At 40.7% G+C, this 19,555-nt stretch overlaps 1 protein-coding gene across 1 annotated transcript in view; it reads right to left on the bottom strand.

Moving 5' to 3' along the window:
• The window catches only part of Itga1 (integrin subunit alpha 1), a 161,632-nt gene that overhangs the window by 38,864 nt on the left and 103,213 nt on the right, over nt 1-19,555 (bottom strand). The window contains exons 10-15 of the mRNA XM_021179797.3: nt 15,758-15,831; nt 15,044-15,188; nt 8,635-8,777; nt 5,520-5,663; nt 4,043-4,300; nt 1,838-1,968 (exon numbers count right to left, since the gene is read on the bottom strand). Coding sequence (XP_021035456.1) covers nt 1,838-1,968; nt 4,043-4,300; nt 5,520-5,663; nt 8,635-8,777; nt 15,044-15,188; nt 15,758-15,831 — 895 coding nt within the window. The remainder of the gene's footprint in view (nt 1-1,837; nt 1,969-4,042; nt 4,301-5,519; nt 5,664-8,634; nt 8,778-15,043; nt 15,189-15,757; nt 15,832-19,555) is intronic.

Raw genomic sequence — 19,555 nt, 5'->3', positions numbered from 1 at the left:
ACTTCCAAGTTACTTTAACACTCCAGGAAGAAAACAATCATGTTTTCAATTATGTACTGTCTCAAGTAGCATGATCAAACCTTTAATGTTCCCGTTGTGTGCCTAGGGTGTGAACCATCCACTGTCCAAAGCGTCCAGCTTTACAGTTTAATGGCGGTCTGCTATATCAGCAAACGCACACATCATTGTTGTATTTATTTATTTTTTTTACATTTCTTTTCTGGTTTTTTTTTTTTCCCACTCCTTGTGTGTACGCATATGCACGCAGAGAGCAGCGGTTGATGTTAGGATCTTCCTTCATCAATTTCAGTTGCTCTGTGTCTGAAGACAGTCTTTCTTTGGATGGAGAGGTCACTGATTCAGCTAGGCTGCTTGGCCTGTGAACAGAGGGCTTCTTGTTTGCCCACCTCTCCTGCCCGGGGTACCAGGTGCATGTTGTCACGCCTTCTTTAACGTGGGCGGTGTGAGTGAGAGTCCCTGGAAAGAAGCTGTATCTGCAGAGACTGACTGACGGGAGCTGCTCTGGTGTGGAAAAGCTGCCATCCTACAAGTCCACAGCCTGATTACCTTAATTTGGCCTAGTTTTAGCTCAACTCTGCTTCATAGCTCATGTTCTGTAACTAAAAGATTTTGGGAATCTACTAACTAAGAGGTCCGGTAGCTTCAAGCCTACCTAAAAGCTAAGCATGTCCTCAGATGGTATCTGAGGCCTACAGGGGAGATTCTCCACTTTGCTGTAATTGCCAGTCTGAGATACCTGGATTTATGACTTTGTTCTCTTACTGTAAAATTCCACAAAACTGCTTCCACATGGAAACCCATTCTGTTAGGGGAGAGTTAAATGACTTGAATTCCCAAGACTCATATTTGTTTCAAAATAAATCAAAATAAGTCTTTAACTCCTCTGAAGTGAGAGCTTTTTCTTTCGTTGACAGTGGAAGGAATCCACACTGGGGCCCTCATGCGGTGGGGCAAGCCTTACCGCCTGAGCCATCTCCCCAGCTCCTCTCGTTATATTAGAAAATGGTTATTGCACACAGTGCTCTGGTGGGCCTAAAGATCGTACTTTTAAAGGGATATTTATTTCTGCGTTACTCCTTTAAACTGTTTTGGGAAGCCAAATGCTTTAAAAGCAAGGCAATCCCACGATTTTGAAATGCTTTTTGACACACACTTGGTGAGTTTTAGATAGTTTACTCCCCACCAGCAATGTTGGGCATATCTAGTTTCCTTTTGGGCAATATGGATTCTCCAGGTAGGACAGTGCTTTGACTAATGTCTACCCTACTCACTCTGTCTTTCCCAACTGTATCTTTATGGATGTATGGGTGGCTGTTCCATATCACTGCGCTCTTGCTATCTGCTCGTTGGTTGTGCCTGCTCATCTGTCTGCCTTCTGTATCCTGTTGCAACTGCTCCTCCACAAGTGCCAAAGCCTTGGTCCTTATGACCTGGACCATGAAAGGGCATAGATTCATTTTTGTGGTTCAGGTAAACTAACAAAATAAATTATCTCTAAAAACTTAAACACAACTCAGAGGAATATTTTCTTATTTCTGCATATCTTCTAAAGATACCACCCATGCAAAAGAGAATACCTGTTTTAGTTGCATGTACATAATTGAGAACCAAAGGAAGACTTCATTCTATCCATTCCTATCCAGCTTCTTTGTTCTTAAGATTCACTGATGCCTCAATCTATTGAATTACTTGCATCTTGCCAGGACTTTATGAGAGGAAATAGATATTTAATATGTCAAGGGTTCTAATCATATTGTGTGGTCTGGAATTATATGGAGAATCGTGCCAGTTTAAGCAGATGTCCTAACATACATACCAGAAGAGGGCAGCTCCTCCAAGGCCTCCAATGGTCACGTCAGTCAGACCATCGCCATTCAAATCCATCTCTCCGTGGATAGACTGGCCAAAAAATTTCAGCGTCTTGCCATCCCCACCTGAGGGAATGCGCTGTGAAAAATCCCAACAGACAGGTTGAATGTCAGAAAAATTCACTCAAAATAGTTCTGAATGAATCTGAGAATTTGGATTAGTGAATAAAGCGAAAAGAGAAGATCTGGGAACTGAGAGGGCCGTCAGTGGAAACACACACACACACAGAGGCATATATATATATATATATATATATATATATATATATATATATAAAATGTCAGTATAATATATTGACAAATATGTAATGTCTAATGCTCAAGAGAAATCTGAATAACAGGCTCTATTTCTGCTCCATTTTTAACTCTAATAAGCAGATATGCATAAAGTACTGGAAACTTGGAAAACATCCCATAGATGCAAGAAGAACAGATGATTTCATAGGACAGTTCAAACCATTGTCCTAAAAGATCCATCTCCACTCACATTGAAGGCAGCCTTAATGTAAGAAGGCATAGTAAAGCTGGAGTTCTTGAAAGCTCACCTGCATACTTCACCTTACATGGAAAGTGATCTTTTTGTGCTCCGTAGCTTACTGTTTGTCTGAGCAGATTATATCCTATAGAACCTGCTGGCAAGGAGACAGGACTAACAGACCCTTCCTAAGCTCTGGGTATTCTCTGCCTCCTTGATGCCTTTTAAGTGACACAGAGGAAGAAGTCAAATAAGGGAAAAGCGACATGCAAGCATTCTGTGTCCCCTTGACTAACACCCCATAATATTTCAGCAGGCAAACCGGAAGATATGAGCCTAGTTAGCCCTGATGGAGGTGATGCTGCTTGGTGCTGCGCCGTGCTGCATTTCTGGAAATGGAGAATTGCCTCTGCATCTGTCCCTGGCAAAGCACACCCCTCTAAGAAAACAACCTAACTCCAACACTGTCTTGTTCATTTCATTTAGAACCGCATCTTGACTTCCCACTACGTTAAAAACTGCATCACTTATGACAATTAATTCCACTAATCAATTAAAAATCTTTCTTTGCTTCAAATGCTATTTATTAAATGTGCAGGATTCATACTAGAAGAACAAAGCAACAAAATATAAGGAACCTCTCTGTGTGCCCTTTCTGGTTCACTAATGCTCCAATGGCTAATTCTCCTGCCATCAGTTAAGTTTATAATCCTACAAAGACTTTTAACAGAAACAGATCATCTGTCAAACAGACAGGAGTGTTGTGACTTATAGAAGCCTTCTATTTTGTTCACTATTAATGTCATTACAAAATTTTACATGAACAGGCTTTAAGAGTTCTGTTGACTACAGAAATAAAAGAGACTACTGAAATCTCAAAAGGAAAAGCTAATGTCTGTACTCTCTTCATGGTTTAGATACTAGAGAGTGTTGAGGCAAGTGTTGAAATCTAAGATATTTATTCATAATAGCTCATTGCTTATGATTATTTAAAAACTCTCCACTATGACTTCTCTAAACTCTCTTGTGTTTATGGTGCAGTAAATATTTATGTGAATGAATATTTTTCTCATGTTCTAAGAAGTTAAATTTATAGATTAGTTCAATGAATGTGGAACTGCTAAATGCCAATAAATTTAAAACAAGAACAAAAGAAATCTTGGGCAGGTCAAATTAACAATTCACATGTTTCCAAGAAGTATTACTTGAGAAAAAAATCATAAGCCCCAGAAACCCATATTCATTTGATGAAAATACATAATATTAATTCATAATTATAAATTTAATGTAATTTTGCTTAAAAACAATATGGACACTGACTACAAAAACCCACAATCTCCTTTATACACTAAATCACACTATTATCACCCTATTACTCTTTAGGATTAAAAGCACTGTAGATGTCAACTCACCCCATTACCAGGCGTTGTTTACTATTATTTTACCCCTTCATGTGATATGGTCCAAGAAGGCAGACTAATAGTCACAGAAAAGAAGCTAGAGAAGAGTCTAACTGCGAGCTAAGTCTTCTAAGAACAGACACAGGAAAAAAATCATAAGTAGTTTCCCAAAGGAGTCAGAATAGATTTAAAAAGTAAATTATAAGCTTTAAAGAGTAAGACAGGTGAGCCCACTTGGCATGGAAGGCTGAGGCCCTCAAGAAATCTTGGTGTCTTACTTGTGCATACTCTTTCCTTATGGTCTTGCCACTGCCATGATAAATGTACACAGCTCCTGCGTGGTCGTCTTCCAGGGGAGCTCCAATCACGACGTCATTAAAGCCATCCACGTTGAGGTCTTTTACAGCAGCAACTGCTGTTCCAAAACGGGCCCCACAGGGCTCATTCTTGTTTTCTTTTGTGCATGAATTATCCTTCAGGGATGAACAGCAGGTCTGCTTAATTGGTTCCAGGCTCATTTGATATTCAAACCTCGTCTAGAGAGAAGATAAACAGAATACTTAAAAGTTTCTCACACTGCTACGGGGCGGCGTAGGTTTGTTTTTTAAGTGCACGTCTAGCCAACCTTATGAAGTAACCATTTGCATACCAACAGCAGACCTGTAAGATATATGAAAAAAAAAAAAAGTGGGAATGCCAAAGGAACCTCGGGAAGTAGACATGCTGAGAATTCCAACAGACTCTTCTTGATGAAGCTATGGATATAATTAGTTGCATGTTTTCTGACTTACTAAAGAAGCAAAAATTAAGTCCTCCATTGTGTGCCCGGGGCCCTGCTTCACTACAGCATGCTTCTTGGCTAAGACTCTTTGTTCATTCTCTACCTAAGAGAATGACAAAATTTACTCTGTTGAAACAGCAAAGGCTGCCTGGAGTGGAGGAAAACAGACACTGCTAAGAGAGAACATATTTTTCTTGGAGAAGAGAGAGAGAGAGAGAGAGAGAGAGAGAGAGAGAGAGAGAGAGAAACAACACAGTTTCTTTCCTCAAATAATCACACAGGAGAAAGCCAAGGAAAAGATAGGATGAAAGGTATGCAGTCTATGATTTAAAATAATTACTATACAAGAAAAAAATTAAACCAAAACAAACAAGCAAACAGAAACACAACACAAACCTGGCCACTGACCTGTCTGTAAATTGCAACTATCCTTTTAATTAGTAAGGTAAAAATTACTTCACACAGCAAATGATGTCTAAAATTAGGACTGAAATACAAATCTCTCTCCACCTGGCTACCAGTTTCAAAACCCACTGTGTCTCCCAGGAAGGACCTGGTATCACTGCTACTAAGTTGATTCTGACTCTTGCCATGGTAACCATGGATGCTCCTCAACCTATGCAGGCTGGAGTTCATAAATAGGTTATGAGTAGAATATTTACCACATGAGCATTATTTGCATTTCTGTTACTTATCTTTCATATTCTGGTAAAATAAAAAGAACAAAACTCTATAGTAAGAACAGAAACAAAAAAAACATATTTCATATGTTGAAGCAAAACAGAATTAAGGTCTGAAAGTAGTTAACTTGGATTCTAAATGTTTCTTTTGAAACTGTGAAATCGAATGGGCCTAGCAAAACTTCTTAGATCTTTTTTTTTTTTTTTTTTCTACCCACAATGCATTCGAGCAGCATTAGTGGAACTGGGGGAAGGAAGGCATTTTCTCGATTCACCAACCTCAGATGTCATTACCTGATTCACAGTGTACACGTACACCTTGCCCTGTTCCTCTTTCTCTGTCCCCATAAACATGGGAGCCCCGACGAGAAGCAGATCAGTGTAAGAATCTTTGTCAATGTCAATTGTGGTTAAGACGCTACCAAAGTAGGATCCGATCTAGAATACAAAACAACAAGCGGGCATGAGATCTCCGAAGCTCACCCGGAAGCGGAAGTCTGCGGGTCTAGTCATCATCCTGGTCTAGAAGAGATCGTGAGAGCTGGTGTCAAAGGCAAAGCTGGTGTCTTATAAAAATAATTGTGCAAACCAAGTTTCCTCTAGGATGAAGGATGAAGGGTCCTGACTCTGAGAAGGACAAAGGGCGAAAGATTTTAGTCTAGACGTTAGAGACATGACTACCTTTACGTCTATTGCTACTGTCTTTGCTTTTCCACACATCAGACCAGTACTACAGTGAAAAAGAAGAGATTGTCAGAGGTATTCTGGTGTCATCAGTGTGTAAATACGGTAACGTGGGAAGGTGCAATAAATGCGTGGAACTAGCTAAGTCCTTCTGCAAAAGTGCAGAGTATACTGCATCTTGGTCTCTAAAGAGTGCTTACTCTGAAGTGACTATGTTGTGGTTCAACAGCTACGAGGGATAGAAAAATAGGAAAAGATTGCATGGGCGATCCTCTTGAACAGCATTTCTAAGAAAATGACTTCTTTTAGCAAAGAATTGGCATCACACTATCTAAATGTTTAAAGCTCTTTTCACGTCTTGGCCTGCATTGAATACTTCACATTCTTCATGTTTCTCTTACAGATATTCCTGTGTAAGTGTATTTTTGTCTCTGCGTGTATAATTCTGCATCTGTGCCACATATAACTTTTTTTGGTGGCCTGTGAGGGATTGAGACAAGGTCTTCCTCTGTAACCCAGGCTGTTCTTGGACTTGTGGCAAGTCTCCTGTCTCAACCTCAGACCACTAGGATTAGAGGTCTAAGCTACCATGCTCACCATAGACAGCACTAGTTTTCTATCTCTGAGAGCCTCTTTCTCTCCTCTCACCACCTTAACAATGTCCTGTCCCAAAGGGCAGACCCGTGCTTTCTTTGCGTTCTCCTCGTCTTGATGAAGATACTTCTGCCATGCTCTCACTACTTTGCTACTGCACACTGGTTGTCTCTTGGCTCTTGGCTCCAAGCTGGACATAAATGTGAGGAGGGATTTTTTTTTTTTAATGTTCTTTCAGTGATTCTCTAAGGTACCATTTCACAGACATTTGAAAGGCTTACAATTTTCTTTTTAAATTTAAACTAGTTAATAATGATGATAATAATAATAACAATAATAAATGACTCTGTGCGTCCTCGCTCCGCTGGACATCCATCCCTAGTGTCAGTGGTATTCTGGAGCTGAGTGTGAGCTCATGAGCTGCCCCCGTCCAGTTTCCCTCTTCTTCAATCTCAGCCCCAGCAGCTTCTGTCATTAGAATTTGTGTTGTCACAGGGAACAGGTCGAAGTATAATAATGTTCTTAAATCACCACAACTTCATGAACGATTGAACTTCTAAACCTGGAGCAACCTTTTTTATTTTATTTTATTTTATTGTCTTTTTTTCTCTTCAGAATCTCAACAGTCTCAAAGAAGTTATTGCTTTAAAGCAAATGATCTGCATTCTCTTTTACTTGCATAAAAATGTTCACATGTTTTACATTCCCCTATGCTCACAGACGTCTTCAGAATGCTAACAGACTTGAGTTGTCAACAACAGGATATCATTTTTTTTCCTATTCTGCTTCTCTTACACTCATTGACTCCCATCTCTTTTACCTCTTCTCTTTCAATTTCATAATATTAATTAACCATTTTAGGTTCTTTGTATGTCACATTTGAGCTCTACCAGTGGTCTATTTTATTGTTGATGAGTTTATGAGATACAATGAGTTTAGTAAATACAAGTTAGTACATACGGCTAAATTAATAAGAATGCTTTGACCTGAATATGAGAGACTACCTCTGACCCCTCTGAGATTCCCCTGGAGTCCGCTGAGGAGAGTCTCCCAGAGCTGCTGAGTGATGCTGATGTAGGTGAAAAGAACTTCAATTAGAATGTGACATTCTAACTGGGTGGAGTTAGAAATGAACTCTGTGTACTTAATGGGGCTTCTCAGACTGTGGTGGCTCTTTGCCGAGCCCCTGTGAGTTATGGCTGTGCTATCATAAAGGACACTGGTCCTCTAGGGCCCAAGCCTGTAGCAACAGGGCTGCCTGTAGACCAGTCTGACTCTCCTGATACCTGGGCTACAGGTTAGAATGGCTGCATCCAGGATTCCCACAGAGGAGGAAGACCTCACTCAGCCTTGCCTACCAAAACCTGAGCAGATCCTGCCTACCACATCCTTGCAGATGGTGGGATGAAGTTAATGAATTCTCACTGTGGCATGCTTGGGAAACCCATGAAACTAAGGGGGAAAATAGACAAAAATCTATTTACTATTCAAAACTAACTGCAGAATAGCATAGTTAGACATTTTTCAGTCTAAAACACTATACGTATTGACATTTGACTATTGTGTGTATAGTTCCGTAACTAATTTTAAATATTTAAGGGTATTTTAAAGAATTTTCCAGTTTTACATGGTGCATACAATTTCTCATTCCTTACAGCCAGATCTGGTGTTTTGAGATGGGTATTTCAAATTTGACCCAGTTTAGTCTTTCAAAGACTGAAGAACTTCTTGTCTACATCCTTCCTCTCCTTTTCAAGTCAGCAATGCTCATCTCATGTGACCTTCCTGAACCAATCCTAACCCAAAACTTCTATTTTCTGAATGCACCACCAACACAGTTGGCACTTTTACGCTTCTTGATGTTTTAGACCTTAACATTTCTTATATATATTGAACATAACTCCATGAGACATCTGTTAGCTATCCTTATCTGCCTCTGCCTCCTGCCAGAAGAAATGCTTATGCCATCAAAGATGCTGCCACTTCACACTCCTCCAAAGGATCAAATAGCCTTCTTCACAATGGATTTTGAATATTTGGGTTTAAAAACAAAAACAAAAAAGCCCAACACCTTTAGTTGAAAGTTACCCAGAATACGCAAAGATGACAGAATGACTCATGTCCTGTTTACCTGCTCTCCACTGAGTGTCTGCAGAATGTTGACGTCCCCATCCTCCATCTTGTAGATGACAACCTGGCCGGTGTGATTGTATCGAGGCTGCCCAGCAATATAGAGCACATCTCCAGGGATGGTGGCAGAGTTCACTGTGTAACCTAACCAACGAGAAATTCCAGATGTGGACCTGGACTCATAATGGCCTATGTAATATATTAGAATTACTTTAAGTGGTTGTGCTAATCATTTTTGTATTTTTCTTTGTATTGTGTTGGTGAAACGCCTTTACTGTGCTGCCTGTTTCCACCACAACTGAACAATTCTGAAATGATAATTCCCCCGAACACAACTGTTCATTGTTTAGAGATGCAAATGATAAAACAGAGATGACAGGAAAGGGGGAAGAAGGAACCTACATGGACTTATGTACACTCATGTAGCCTACCCCACAACCCTCCAGTCACCATTGTGGCACAAACTAATTCTATCTTATTTAAATACAAGAGTCTGTACTATCAACACTAACAGGTTTTTGGTTGGTTGTTGGTTTTGTGTGTGTGTGTGTGTGTGTTGTTTTTTTTTTTCTAAGACAGGGTTTCCCTGTGGGTAGCTTGGCTATCCTGGAATTCACTCTGCTGAAGAGGCTGGCCTCAGATTCACAGAGATCCACCTGTGTCGGCCTCCTCCGTGCTGGCGTAAAAGATGTGCTCCACCATGCCTGGCTAACACTAATAGTTATTTCTGGGTGACAGAAAACTTAATCCCCTCCTGTGCTGCTACCCAAGGTTTTAAGCTGCAGTTTTATATGGTTGAAGGTTGTTAGTCTGAGTGTCTCATAAAGGGATTGCATTACTTCCTGGCTATTTATTGATAGAATAATAGAATTTAGGTGGGTTCCATTATTGTTTTGTTTGTTTTAGCATTTTTTTTTTTTTGGTACACTGTTTGAGATGTCAGAAGCAATTTTGAAGACTGTTTTTCTCCTTCCTTTGAATATTTTTGACAATAAACATCAAGCAATAGATTACTGGATCAATTTTGTCCTCCTGGTTATATTGTCAGGTAAGTTGCTGCTAGAATATTCATACTAAGGTTATGCTATGAACAACTGTTTGAGAGAGATTTGGTCCCGTTAAACCTTTGCAAGCATTGTATGTGAGAACTATGATTTATATCTGCATATGTTTTGATGGCTGGTAAGTTATCTAACAACAGTGGTTTGCTGTGATTTTGTCTTTTTTTTTTTTTAATTCAAGCTGAGATGTTTTTTCTTACCTCTATCCTCCCGTGTTTTAGGCTCTGTGAAATCTTGTTTTCTTTCTTTTTTTTTATTTATTTATTTATTTATTTTTTATATTTTTATTACATATTTTCCTCAATTACATTTCCAATACTATCCCAAAAGTCCCCCATAGCGCCCCCCACTTCCCTACCCACCCATTCCCATTCTTTTGGCCCTGGCATTCCCCTATATTGGGGCATATAAAGTTTGCAAGTCCAATGGGCCTCTCTTTCCATTGATGGCCGACTAGGCCATCTTTCGATACATATGCAGCTAGAGACAAGAGCTCCAGGGTTCTGGTTAGTACATCATGTTGTTCCAACAATAGGGTTGCAGATCCCTTTAGCTCCTTGGGTACCTTCTCTAGCTTCTCCATTGGGAGCCCTGTGATACATCCAATAGCTGACTGTGAACATCCACTCCTGTGTTTGCTAGGCCCCGGCATCGTCTCACAAGAGACAGCTATATTTGGGTCCTTTCAGCAAAATCTTGCTAGTGTATGCAATGGTGTCAGCGTTTAGAAGCTGATTATGGGACGGATCCCTGGATACAGCAGTCTCTAAATGGTCCATCCTTTCATCACAGCTACGAACTTTGTCTCTGTAACTCCTTCCCTGGGTGTTTTGTTCCCAATTCTAAGAAGGTGCACAGTGTCCACACTTTGGTCTTCATTCTTCTTGAGTTTCATGCGTTTATCAAATTGTATCTTATATCTTGGGTATCCTAAGTTTTGGGCTAATATCCACTTATCAATGAATACATATTGTGTGAGTTCTTTTGTGATTGTGTTACTTCACTCAAGATGATGCCCTCCAGGTCCATCCATTTGGCTAGGAATTTCATAAATTCATTCTTTTTAATAGCTGAGTAGTACTCCATTGTGTAAATGTACCATAATTTCTGTATCCATTCCTCTGTTGAGGGACATCTGGGTTCTTTCCAGCTTCTGGCTATTATAAATAGGGCTGCTATGAACATAGTGGAGCATGTGTCCTTTTTACCGGTTGGGACATCTTCTGGATATATGCCCAGGAGAGGTATTGCTGGATCCTCCGGTAGTACTATGTCCAATTTTCTGAGGAACCGCCAGACTGATTTCCAGAGTGGTTGTACAAGCTTGCAATCCCACCAACAATGGAGGAGTGTTCCTCTTTCTCCACATCCTCGCCAGCATCTGCTGTCACCTGAATTTTTGATCTTAGCCATTCTGACTGGTGTGAGGTGGAATCTCAGGGTTGTTTTGATTTGCATTTCCCTGATGATTAAGGATGTTGAACATTTTTTCAGGTGCTTCTCTGCCATTCGGTATTCCGCAGGTGAGAATTCTTTGTTCAGTTCTGAGCCCCATTTTTTAATGGGGTTATTTGACTTTCTGGAGTCCACCTTCTTGAGTTCTTTATATATATTGGATATTAGTCCCTTATCTGATTTAGGATAGGTGAAGATCCTTTCCCAATCTGTTGGTGGTTTTTTTGTCTTATTGATGGTGTCTTTAGCCTTGCAGAAGCTTTGTAGTTTCATGAGGTCCCACTTGTCAATTCTCGATCTTACAGCACAAGCCATTACTGTTCTATTCAGGAATTTTTCCCCTGTGCCCATATCTTCAAGGCTTTTCCCCACTTTCTCCTCTATAAGTTTCAGTGTCTCTGGTTTTATGTGAAGTTCCTTGATCCACTTAGACTTGACCTTAGTACAAGGAGATAGGAATGGATCGATTCGCATTCTTCTACATGTTAACAACCAGTTGTGCCAGCACCATTTGTTGAAAATGCTGTCTTTCTTCCACTGGATGTTTTTAGCTCCCTTGTCGAAGATCAAGTGACCGTAGGTGTGTGGGTTCATTTCTGGGTCTTCAATTCTATTCCATTGGTCTATTTGTCTGTCACTATACCAGTACCAGAAATCTTGTTTTCTTTTTGCCTACTTTACTTTTGTTAACGTGTATTTTATGTTGGCTTTTCTCATGAGCGGTGAGTTTTGTGGATTTTTTTTTGTTTTGTTTTTTCTATTTTTCTTTTTCTTCCACACTACCTCCGCTTAAGGTTTAAGAGCACACTGTGTTCTCTGTCAGTCAGAATCACGGGTTGTGACGAGAGCTCAAGCATGGGTGGGTCTGATCATGTGCTTTCAGGCCTTCAGCGGATGAGTGTGCGCTTGTGCCTCTGTTGATTTAGCTCCCTAACCAGGGAATACGTAGACAACTCCCAAGTCTGGCATTACCTTATATACTTTTACACATGTGCAGCTATATTTTTGCATCCTTGTTGGGAATCTACCCAGTTTCCAAGGCCTTAGGCACACCCACAAGTCCATCACTGCTGAGACAGAAGGATCTATTCTAGATAGAAGTCACCATTCAGATTTGTGGAGGGTTTTCAGATCCTCATATCCTTGAAGGCCTGAGAAGTTTCTCAGATGTTATTAAATGTTTTGAGTATCTTGATATTCATGATTTTGTGGGAAGTTCTAGCTCAAATGCACAGCCTACCATCTCCAGACATCAGTTCTGTATGTTAAGGAAAGAGCTTATATCTGGCTTTGTCAGATTATTTATTTATTATTAAAGATTTATGTATTTATTGTATGTAAGTACACTAACGCTCTCCTCTGACATACCAAAAGGGGGCATCAGATCCCATTACAGATAGTTGTGAGCCACCATGTGGGTGCTGGGAATTGAACTCAGGTCCTCTGGAAGAGCAGTCAGTGCTCTTAACTGCTGAGCCATCTCTCTAGCCCTTATTATTATTTTTTTAAGGGAAAAGTTCTGTATTTTGCATCTGATGTGAATGGAGGTAAATCAATGGGTAATGCTCACAACATGCAGGCTTAGACTCTGCAGAAGGAAGCAATGCTCTAATTTCTAGGAGCAGCTTGTTAGTGCAGTAGAAGACAGAGTAGTACAGGACATCACAGAGAACTAACTGGAAGAGATCATACTGTTAACTTAAGCAGTATTTACTATAAGGTAATAATTCTACTTTTATACAGATAGCATGCTTATATAAGAAAATCTGTGAGGCATGTTATCCTTTTATGAATGCTTCCAACAGTTTTCAGACCTTCATATTTATAAAGAATGAGCACTGTCAAGTCTCTGGACGTCTTGGAAGAAGCATGTGCTTTGGTGGTGGAGTAAGAAATGTGTGACTTAGCTTCCTTGTGTGGCACTGCCTCACTTCATGTTTCTTTCAGCTTGTCAGGCATGATTAGAGCACAGCAAAACATGGATGAGGGGACAGAGAGTGTAGGCTCACCTCGATCCTCACCGCCAAACCCGATAGCTAAGCACTATATTGAGGTAGGCTATGGGTGATAAGGATGTGGGTGGGTGACTCTATCCTGGGATGCCCCTGTTTCCTTTCACACTTCCTCCTTCTCATTGATTAGCACAGGCATTTTCATAGTGCTGCTCGTTCACTTTGTGCTCTTAGAAGACTTAACATGGCCTCACTTGCTGCCTTCCACCCAGATTTCAGAACTGCAAGCTCAGTCTCTTTGCAGTTTTATAATCACCACAATGACATATTGGAAAATAATATTTGGGGGTGGGTTAGGGGAAGCACATGAAAGGCATCTTACATCTACTAGATATCTGTTGGCAACTAGTTTACATCTTCACTCTTGTCTAAGACAATGAAATGAACAGAAAATACATTAGTGTACTATAGAGAGCCTATGCAAATGTCTTCCTTCCCTGAGCATAGAGGGACCATAAATATGCACATCTATCTACATATATTTGTGTATATACATTGTCAACTTGTAATTTTTTCCAGTTTCATTGAATTGTAAATGATAAGAGGGGTCATATAAAGAAGTAAGGCTAAGTTAGTGTTTTCTCATGTAAAGTGCAGTCTTTAAATTTTAAATTATTTAAGTAGGCTTTAATCAACAATCAATTCAAACTTTAAGGAGTAACAGATTTGGGACTTGGTTTGTTTAAAGAATTTGATCATAGACTCCTAACCCAGAACACCAAAAATACTGCCTTGTTAAAGTAATAATTCGAATAAGGGAATACGGAGAGAGTAGTGACCGCGTCAAGTACATGTGTGTTCTTCAGTCAGCCTTTAATTGTCTAAACACCTCGTAGCAATAGAATCAATGTTAGCAATAGAGAGAATATTTAACTTATCTGTATCGATTTTCTATTCATGCTATAAGAAAGTATTAAAATTTGACAGCTTATAGTATCTATAGTATCCATTCCAAATGTCTTAGTTTGCGATTCTGTAAGCTAGAAGGCCTCCTTAGCTCACCCTAGACCATAGTGAGAAGCAGGCAGGGAGGGCTATGCTTCTGTCTGGAGACTGTGGAGAGATCACACTTCTCTGTCCTCTGCGATGGGGAAGCTCTGTGTTCTCACCTCCTTCTTCATCGGCAGCAGCACTGTATCTCTCTGACCATCTATATACAGTACTGTCTCCCTCTAAACCCATCTAGGGAAGATTTTTCTGGTTACATCACTTGATTATATTGGACTATAGCAATATATCCAAGCATAATCTATCTCAGGATCCTTCATGTAGTTCCAGAAGTCTTTTTTGCCTTATAAGGTAACACACAATTAGGTCCAGGGATTAGGGCGTGGACATTAGGGTTTTTTTTTGTTGTTGTTGTTGTTTTGTTTTTTGTTTTTTTTAGGCTAAGGTGAATTTCTGAACATAGTGTGATCCTTTCTGTGGCTCTTTAAATCCACGATCACCTACCTTTCTTAGGAGTTATACAATGACATCTATTACATATGAAAGTAAATATCCTATAATTGGTCTATCTGGGACAGAAAGAAGGGTTAGGTAAAGCTGGTTCTTGACCCCAAGGTGTTTTACATGTAGTGATCTCACAGAACCATAGGTTATGAGGAGCTTTCAAAACTGAGTGAACTCCCCCACTTCTGTCATTTCCATCTTAGCCCATAGACTTCTAAGAGAGATTGCTTATTTCTTCATTTGTTTCTCATCTAAAACAATGCCCATTGTTCTGCCTCATCCATTTTGCTATTTTGAATTTGCTTAATGTATTTGACACAACATAGGCACTCAGTATTTGTGACTGCTTTCCCATGTATCCCAAAATCGGGTATTTTGGTGCAGTGAAATGAAGACTAGTGTAAGCATCAAGATTTCACCCATGCCTTACCCAAGTAAGAGGCAAGAGGCTCGTTCATCTTGGTGGGCTCAGTTTGAAAGGTGGTGTTATGAGGGATGACAATCTGGTTAGCCTTCTGCATGACCACAGTTCCGTTCCAGTCATAGGCTCCCACGGCTCCAAGCATGACCCAGTCCTAATGCGTGAGTACAGAGGGTAATAAAATGGCATGGGCACTTACCACTTATGTAGCACTAGGAATACGATGATAGTTCATATGTATAGGAATATAGTTCAAAGTGCTTTATATAAATTAATTCACTTAGTTCTTACAATAACTCTATAAGAATCCAACATTACAATCCCCATTTGATTGAAAAGATAAGCCAAGGCACACTATGTATCTGCCACACAGAAACGACCATATATGACACGCCCCTTTAAGGACTTTTAGCATAACACAACCTTAACCTTCTATGTTTTAAGCAAATATCTTAAGTATTTCACTTCATTAGATACACAGGTACATTCATCAGAGCTCTGACTGTCTTGTTCACATCTATCAGTTGGTAAAATGTTGGAGTGTGTGGAGAAAGCCCCTAATAAGCAGCTTGTGGGATGCCATTTTCCTAACCCTGAGACAGCCTGCAGAGCTGCCCCCCACCATAAACTTCAAGGCTATCTTATACACGTGAAGCCTGGGCATTGCTTGGGGGAGGAAAACTTGTAGAAAAGGAATTTCTTTCTTGCACATGGTCAACATACCTGTGAATAATGAGCACTGAAGCCGGTCTGAGACATTTCCATTTCAAACGAAGCTGCTGACTGGTCAGCTGTAGCTGTACATAGTGTAAAGATATCACAGTAAGTGACTAGCCAGGTTTTTTTAGGCTGCCATTGACCTGCTGGGACCCGGAGACTTGCCAAGCAGAACTATGGGACACATCAGGGAATTCTCAGCCATGCACTTCTCAAGCAAAACTCCTGGGCAGGGCTGAGCATAAGACCAGTTAGTGAAGTCAGCCTGACCATCAGTTCCATGCTGTAGCGACCCATGATTCCATGGTTCTTTGAAAAACAGAATTACTACAGTAGAAATTAACTATCTTGCTTACTTGACCTGGGAACCCCATCAGAGCTAAATTTGATACCTTATAAACTGAAGAATCCTTCGCTCATGTATTGAAAGAGATTCTCAACTCAATAGTCCCACCTACAAACACCTGGGGCCCTGCATCCTTTCAAGGTACCATGGTGTGATGATAGCCTTAAGGATTCCAGCTCACGTTGGTCCTAATGCTGTATGTGGGGCTCGTTCAGCTCTGTAGGTGACTTTCTAACATAGCTCCAGTTTGAGTCCCATCTGAATCTATACTTTTTTAAAGGAACATCATATTTTTAACACACTCACCCCACCCACCCAGTTTTGAAGCTCATGGCTGAAATACAGACAAGGAGGAACATTGATTGGAGCTGCAGGCTGCAGTCTTCTCAAAATATTTACAGACCCGAAGCCACAGCTTCCTGGGGGAACTGAGCGAATGTTGATCTACTTGCTTCCAAGGAGTGACTAGTCTATTTGGTCTTAAAAATAAGTTAAAAAAAATAACGTAATTGTTTTGGCCAAGCCAGGCTGTCAATTGTGTCAACTGAAGCATGAAAATCATTAGATTTGTGAAATTAAATGGGCTTACTATTTATTTACCGCGTATAAAGAATGCATCTGTAGTTGAGCTTTTATAGGGCTAGAGTTAAATGTGGCAATCAATCAGGAATCTGAATGTATCATTTCAATCTCTCATACAAATGTCCCTTTAAATGACTACGATGCATTTTTACCTTAGATTAAAGTGTGGTTTTGATACCTAATGATTCAAGCTACGTCCTTGCTTGTTTTTACAGGACTGATGGCAAAAAACAGAGTAGTATATATCAGCACGCCATCCCCCTCCCCCCACCTTACCCCCCCCTTCCAACACCAACGCCCCGCCCCCCAGCCTCCCGGCTGGGCTGGTGCTGTGTTCTCAGTTGAGGACAGAGAAAGGAGCCACATAGCTTTCCCCGCGGTTTAGGTCCCTTGGTCAGTTGGTCGTATGCCAAGTTTCTTACTTTCAACCCTGACAGACAGAGTCATGGGGAGTAAAACGCCCACTTTGACCCTTACTCTGTTCTCAGTTAGGAGCCTTTTCCCTGATAAAACAGGGAAATCCATACCATTCCCTGACCTATGTAGTCCATGCCCAGGCATGCTTGACTCACTAGGTGGCATTGTGCCTCACAAGGCAGACTTTCCTAACTGCAGCTGCTTACCATGTGACATAAATAGTGACAAGAACTGGAGATTTCCCAAACAAGTTGGGGAAAAGCCTTTTCCAATCTCATTATGAAAAGAGTAAGGGCAAATGTACTCTATGTACCGCCATTTGCTGTTTGGTGCCAGCCCCAGGGAGGCTGGAGTGGCAGACCAAAGCCAGCAGATCCTTGCCTTGCAAACAAAAACAGAAACAGCAGACAACCCAGGTGGCTTTTAGCCTTGATAGTACAACATTTAAGATGCAAAAAGGTATTTTAATCTTTGGAGAGTTTTATAGAATGATACCATATTTAGATACAGAGATGTCTTGAAGCATTTGAACATTTTAGTAAGGAACTTTAATAGGGCTTTAGTTAGGTTAGAAAAAAAAAATCTTAAAATGTCATTTCAGGCAAAATAAACTATGCCCCCTACAGTGTGACTACATCCAGCCAATTATAGGTTATTTTTGCTTCCTTACTTAGAGAATATTAAGAAATGACACTTACTGTATTTGACTAGTGTAATAGTAATTACAGAAAATCCAACTCATACAAGTAACATTATACAGACCAAACAGCTTATATTTAAAAATCTATATGATGTATATGTGCACACACACATGCAAGCACACACACACATATTTAATAACAATTAATGGAAAAGGAGCATGAATTTGAAGGATAGCAGGGAGGGTTACATGAGAGGACCCTGAGGGCAGAAAGAAAAGGAGGAACCCTAATTATACTCTCAAAAATGTCTAAAGGAAATACAGGGACAAAGAGCAGGGCAGAGACTGAAGGAAAGGTCATCCAGAGACTGCCCTACCTGGGGATCCATCCCACATGCAGACAGCAAACCCAGACACTATTGCTGATGCCAAGAAGTGCTTGCTGACTGGAGCCTAATATAGCTATCTCCTGAGAGTCTCTGCCAGTTGCGGATGCTCACAGTCAACCATCAGACTGAGCATGGGGACTCCAATGGAGGAGTTAGGGGAAGGGCTGAAGGAGCTGAAGAGGTTTGCAACCCATAGAAAGAACAACAATATCAACCAATTAGACCCACCAGAGCACTCAGCAACTAAACCACCAACCAAAGAGTACACATGGAGGGACCCATGGCTCAAGCCGCATGTGTAGCAGAGGATGGCCTTATCTGGCATCAATGGGAGGAGAGGCCCTGGCCCTTCAACAGCTTGATGCCCCAGTGTAGGAGAATGCTAGGGTGGTGAAGTGGGAGTGCGTGGGTGGGGGAGCACCCTTATAGAAACAGGGGTAGGGGGTAGGGGGCTTGTGGAGGAGAAACTGGGAAAGGTGATAATATTTGAAATGTAAATAAATAAAATATGCAAAAAATCCCTTTATAGATTCTTTCTTGGCCTGTGTTATTAACAGTTCAAAGGGCACAATGATTTGGAAGACTGTCCATATTAAATCTAGGCAAACATGGCTGCTAAATAGCATCCCAATGGCTATTGAAAGGCTAAAGCCGTGTGACAGAGACGTGTGCTCAGAACGCAGGACAGCTGAGCCATTCAGACACTGCTATGACTTTAGAGTGATAAGGACTCAAGTGTTCTGTCTCTGGAGGCATTTCAGAGAAAAGGGGGCTAGAGAGCCTGGGCTCACATTCCTCATCATCCCGCAAACAAACCAAGCTCCAGGGCGAGCGAGCGAGCACTGTGACTCAGACTTGAAAGGGCGAGTGAAGCCAGTATCACTTTCGCTGAAAGAGAATCGTCAAGCAGGAAGAGATGAGAACTGCACAGTGCACTGTATATATCAGCACTGTCATGAGTCGTACTGGCTTTCTTTTTATAGGCATGTACATGTGTGCGCTTGGTTGCAAAGCAAAATGTTAGTTAGCATGGGCTACTCAAGAAATACTGAAACCTCAAGTTTTCATCACTTTCTTGAACTGGAGATATAGTGAAGTTGTAGAGCAGTTGTCTGGCATATATAAGGTCCTGGGTTCAGTCCTCACCCCCCCCCCAACACACGCACACATGCACACACATGCATACGCATATACACAAGTATTTTTCTCTATATTTTTCTTGTTCACTGAAACTCGGATACTCACTCAACATAGTCTACCCTTTTAAAAGTCAAGTCTCATCCCCATATTCTCTTTCATTTGTTATTAAAAGGCTCTGCTGGGAAATTTGAAAGAGAGCTTTTAACAGCTACAGAAGTGACACTTTGATAGTGCCCTCTTGTAGACAGTCACTGGAACAAAGATACCCAAGAAGGGCAAAAGAACTCAAC

Source organism: Mus caroli, unplaced genomic scaffold (genome assembly GCF_978045245.1).
Source record: "Mus caroli unplaced genomic scaffold, Mus_caroli_1 scaffold_15, whole genome shotgun sequence".
Taxonomy (NCBI): Eukaryota; Metazoa; Chordata; class Mammalia; order Rodentia; family Muridae; genus Mus; species Mus caroli.
This window is presented reverse-complemented; position numbering and strand designations above follow the sequence as displayed.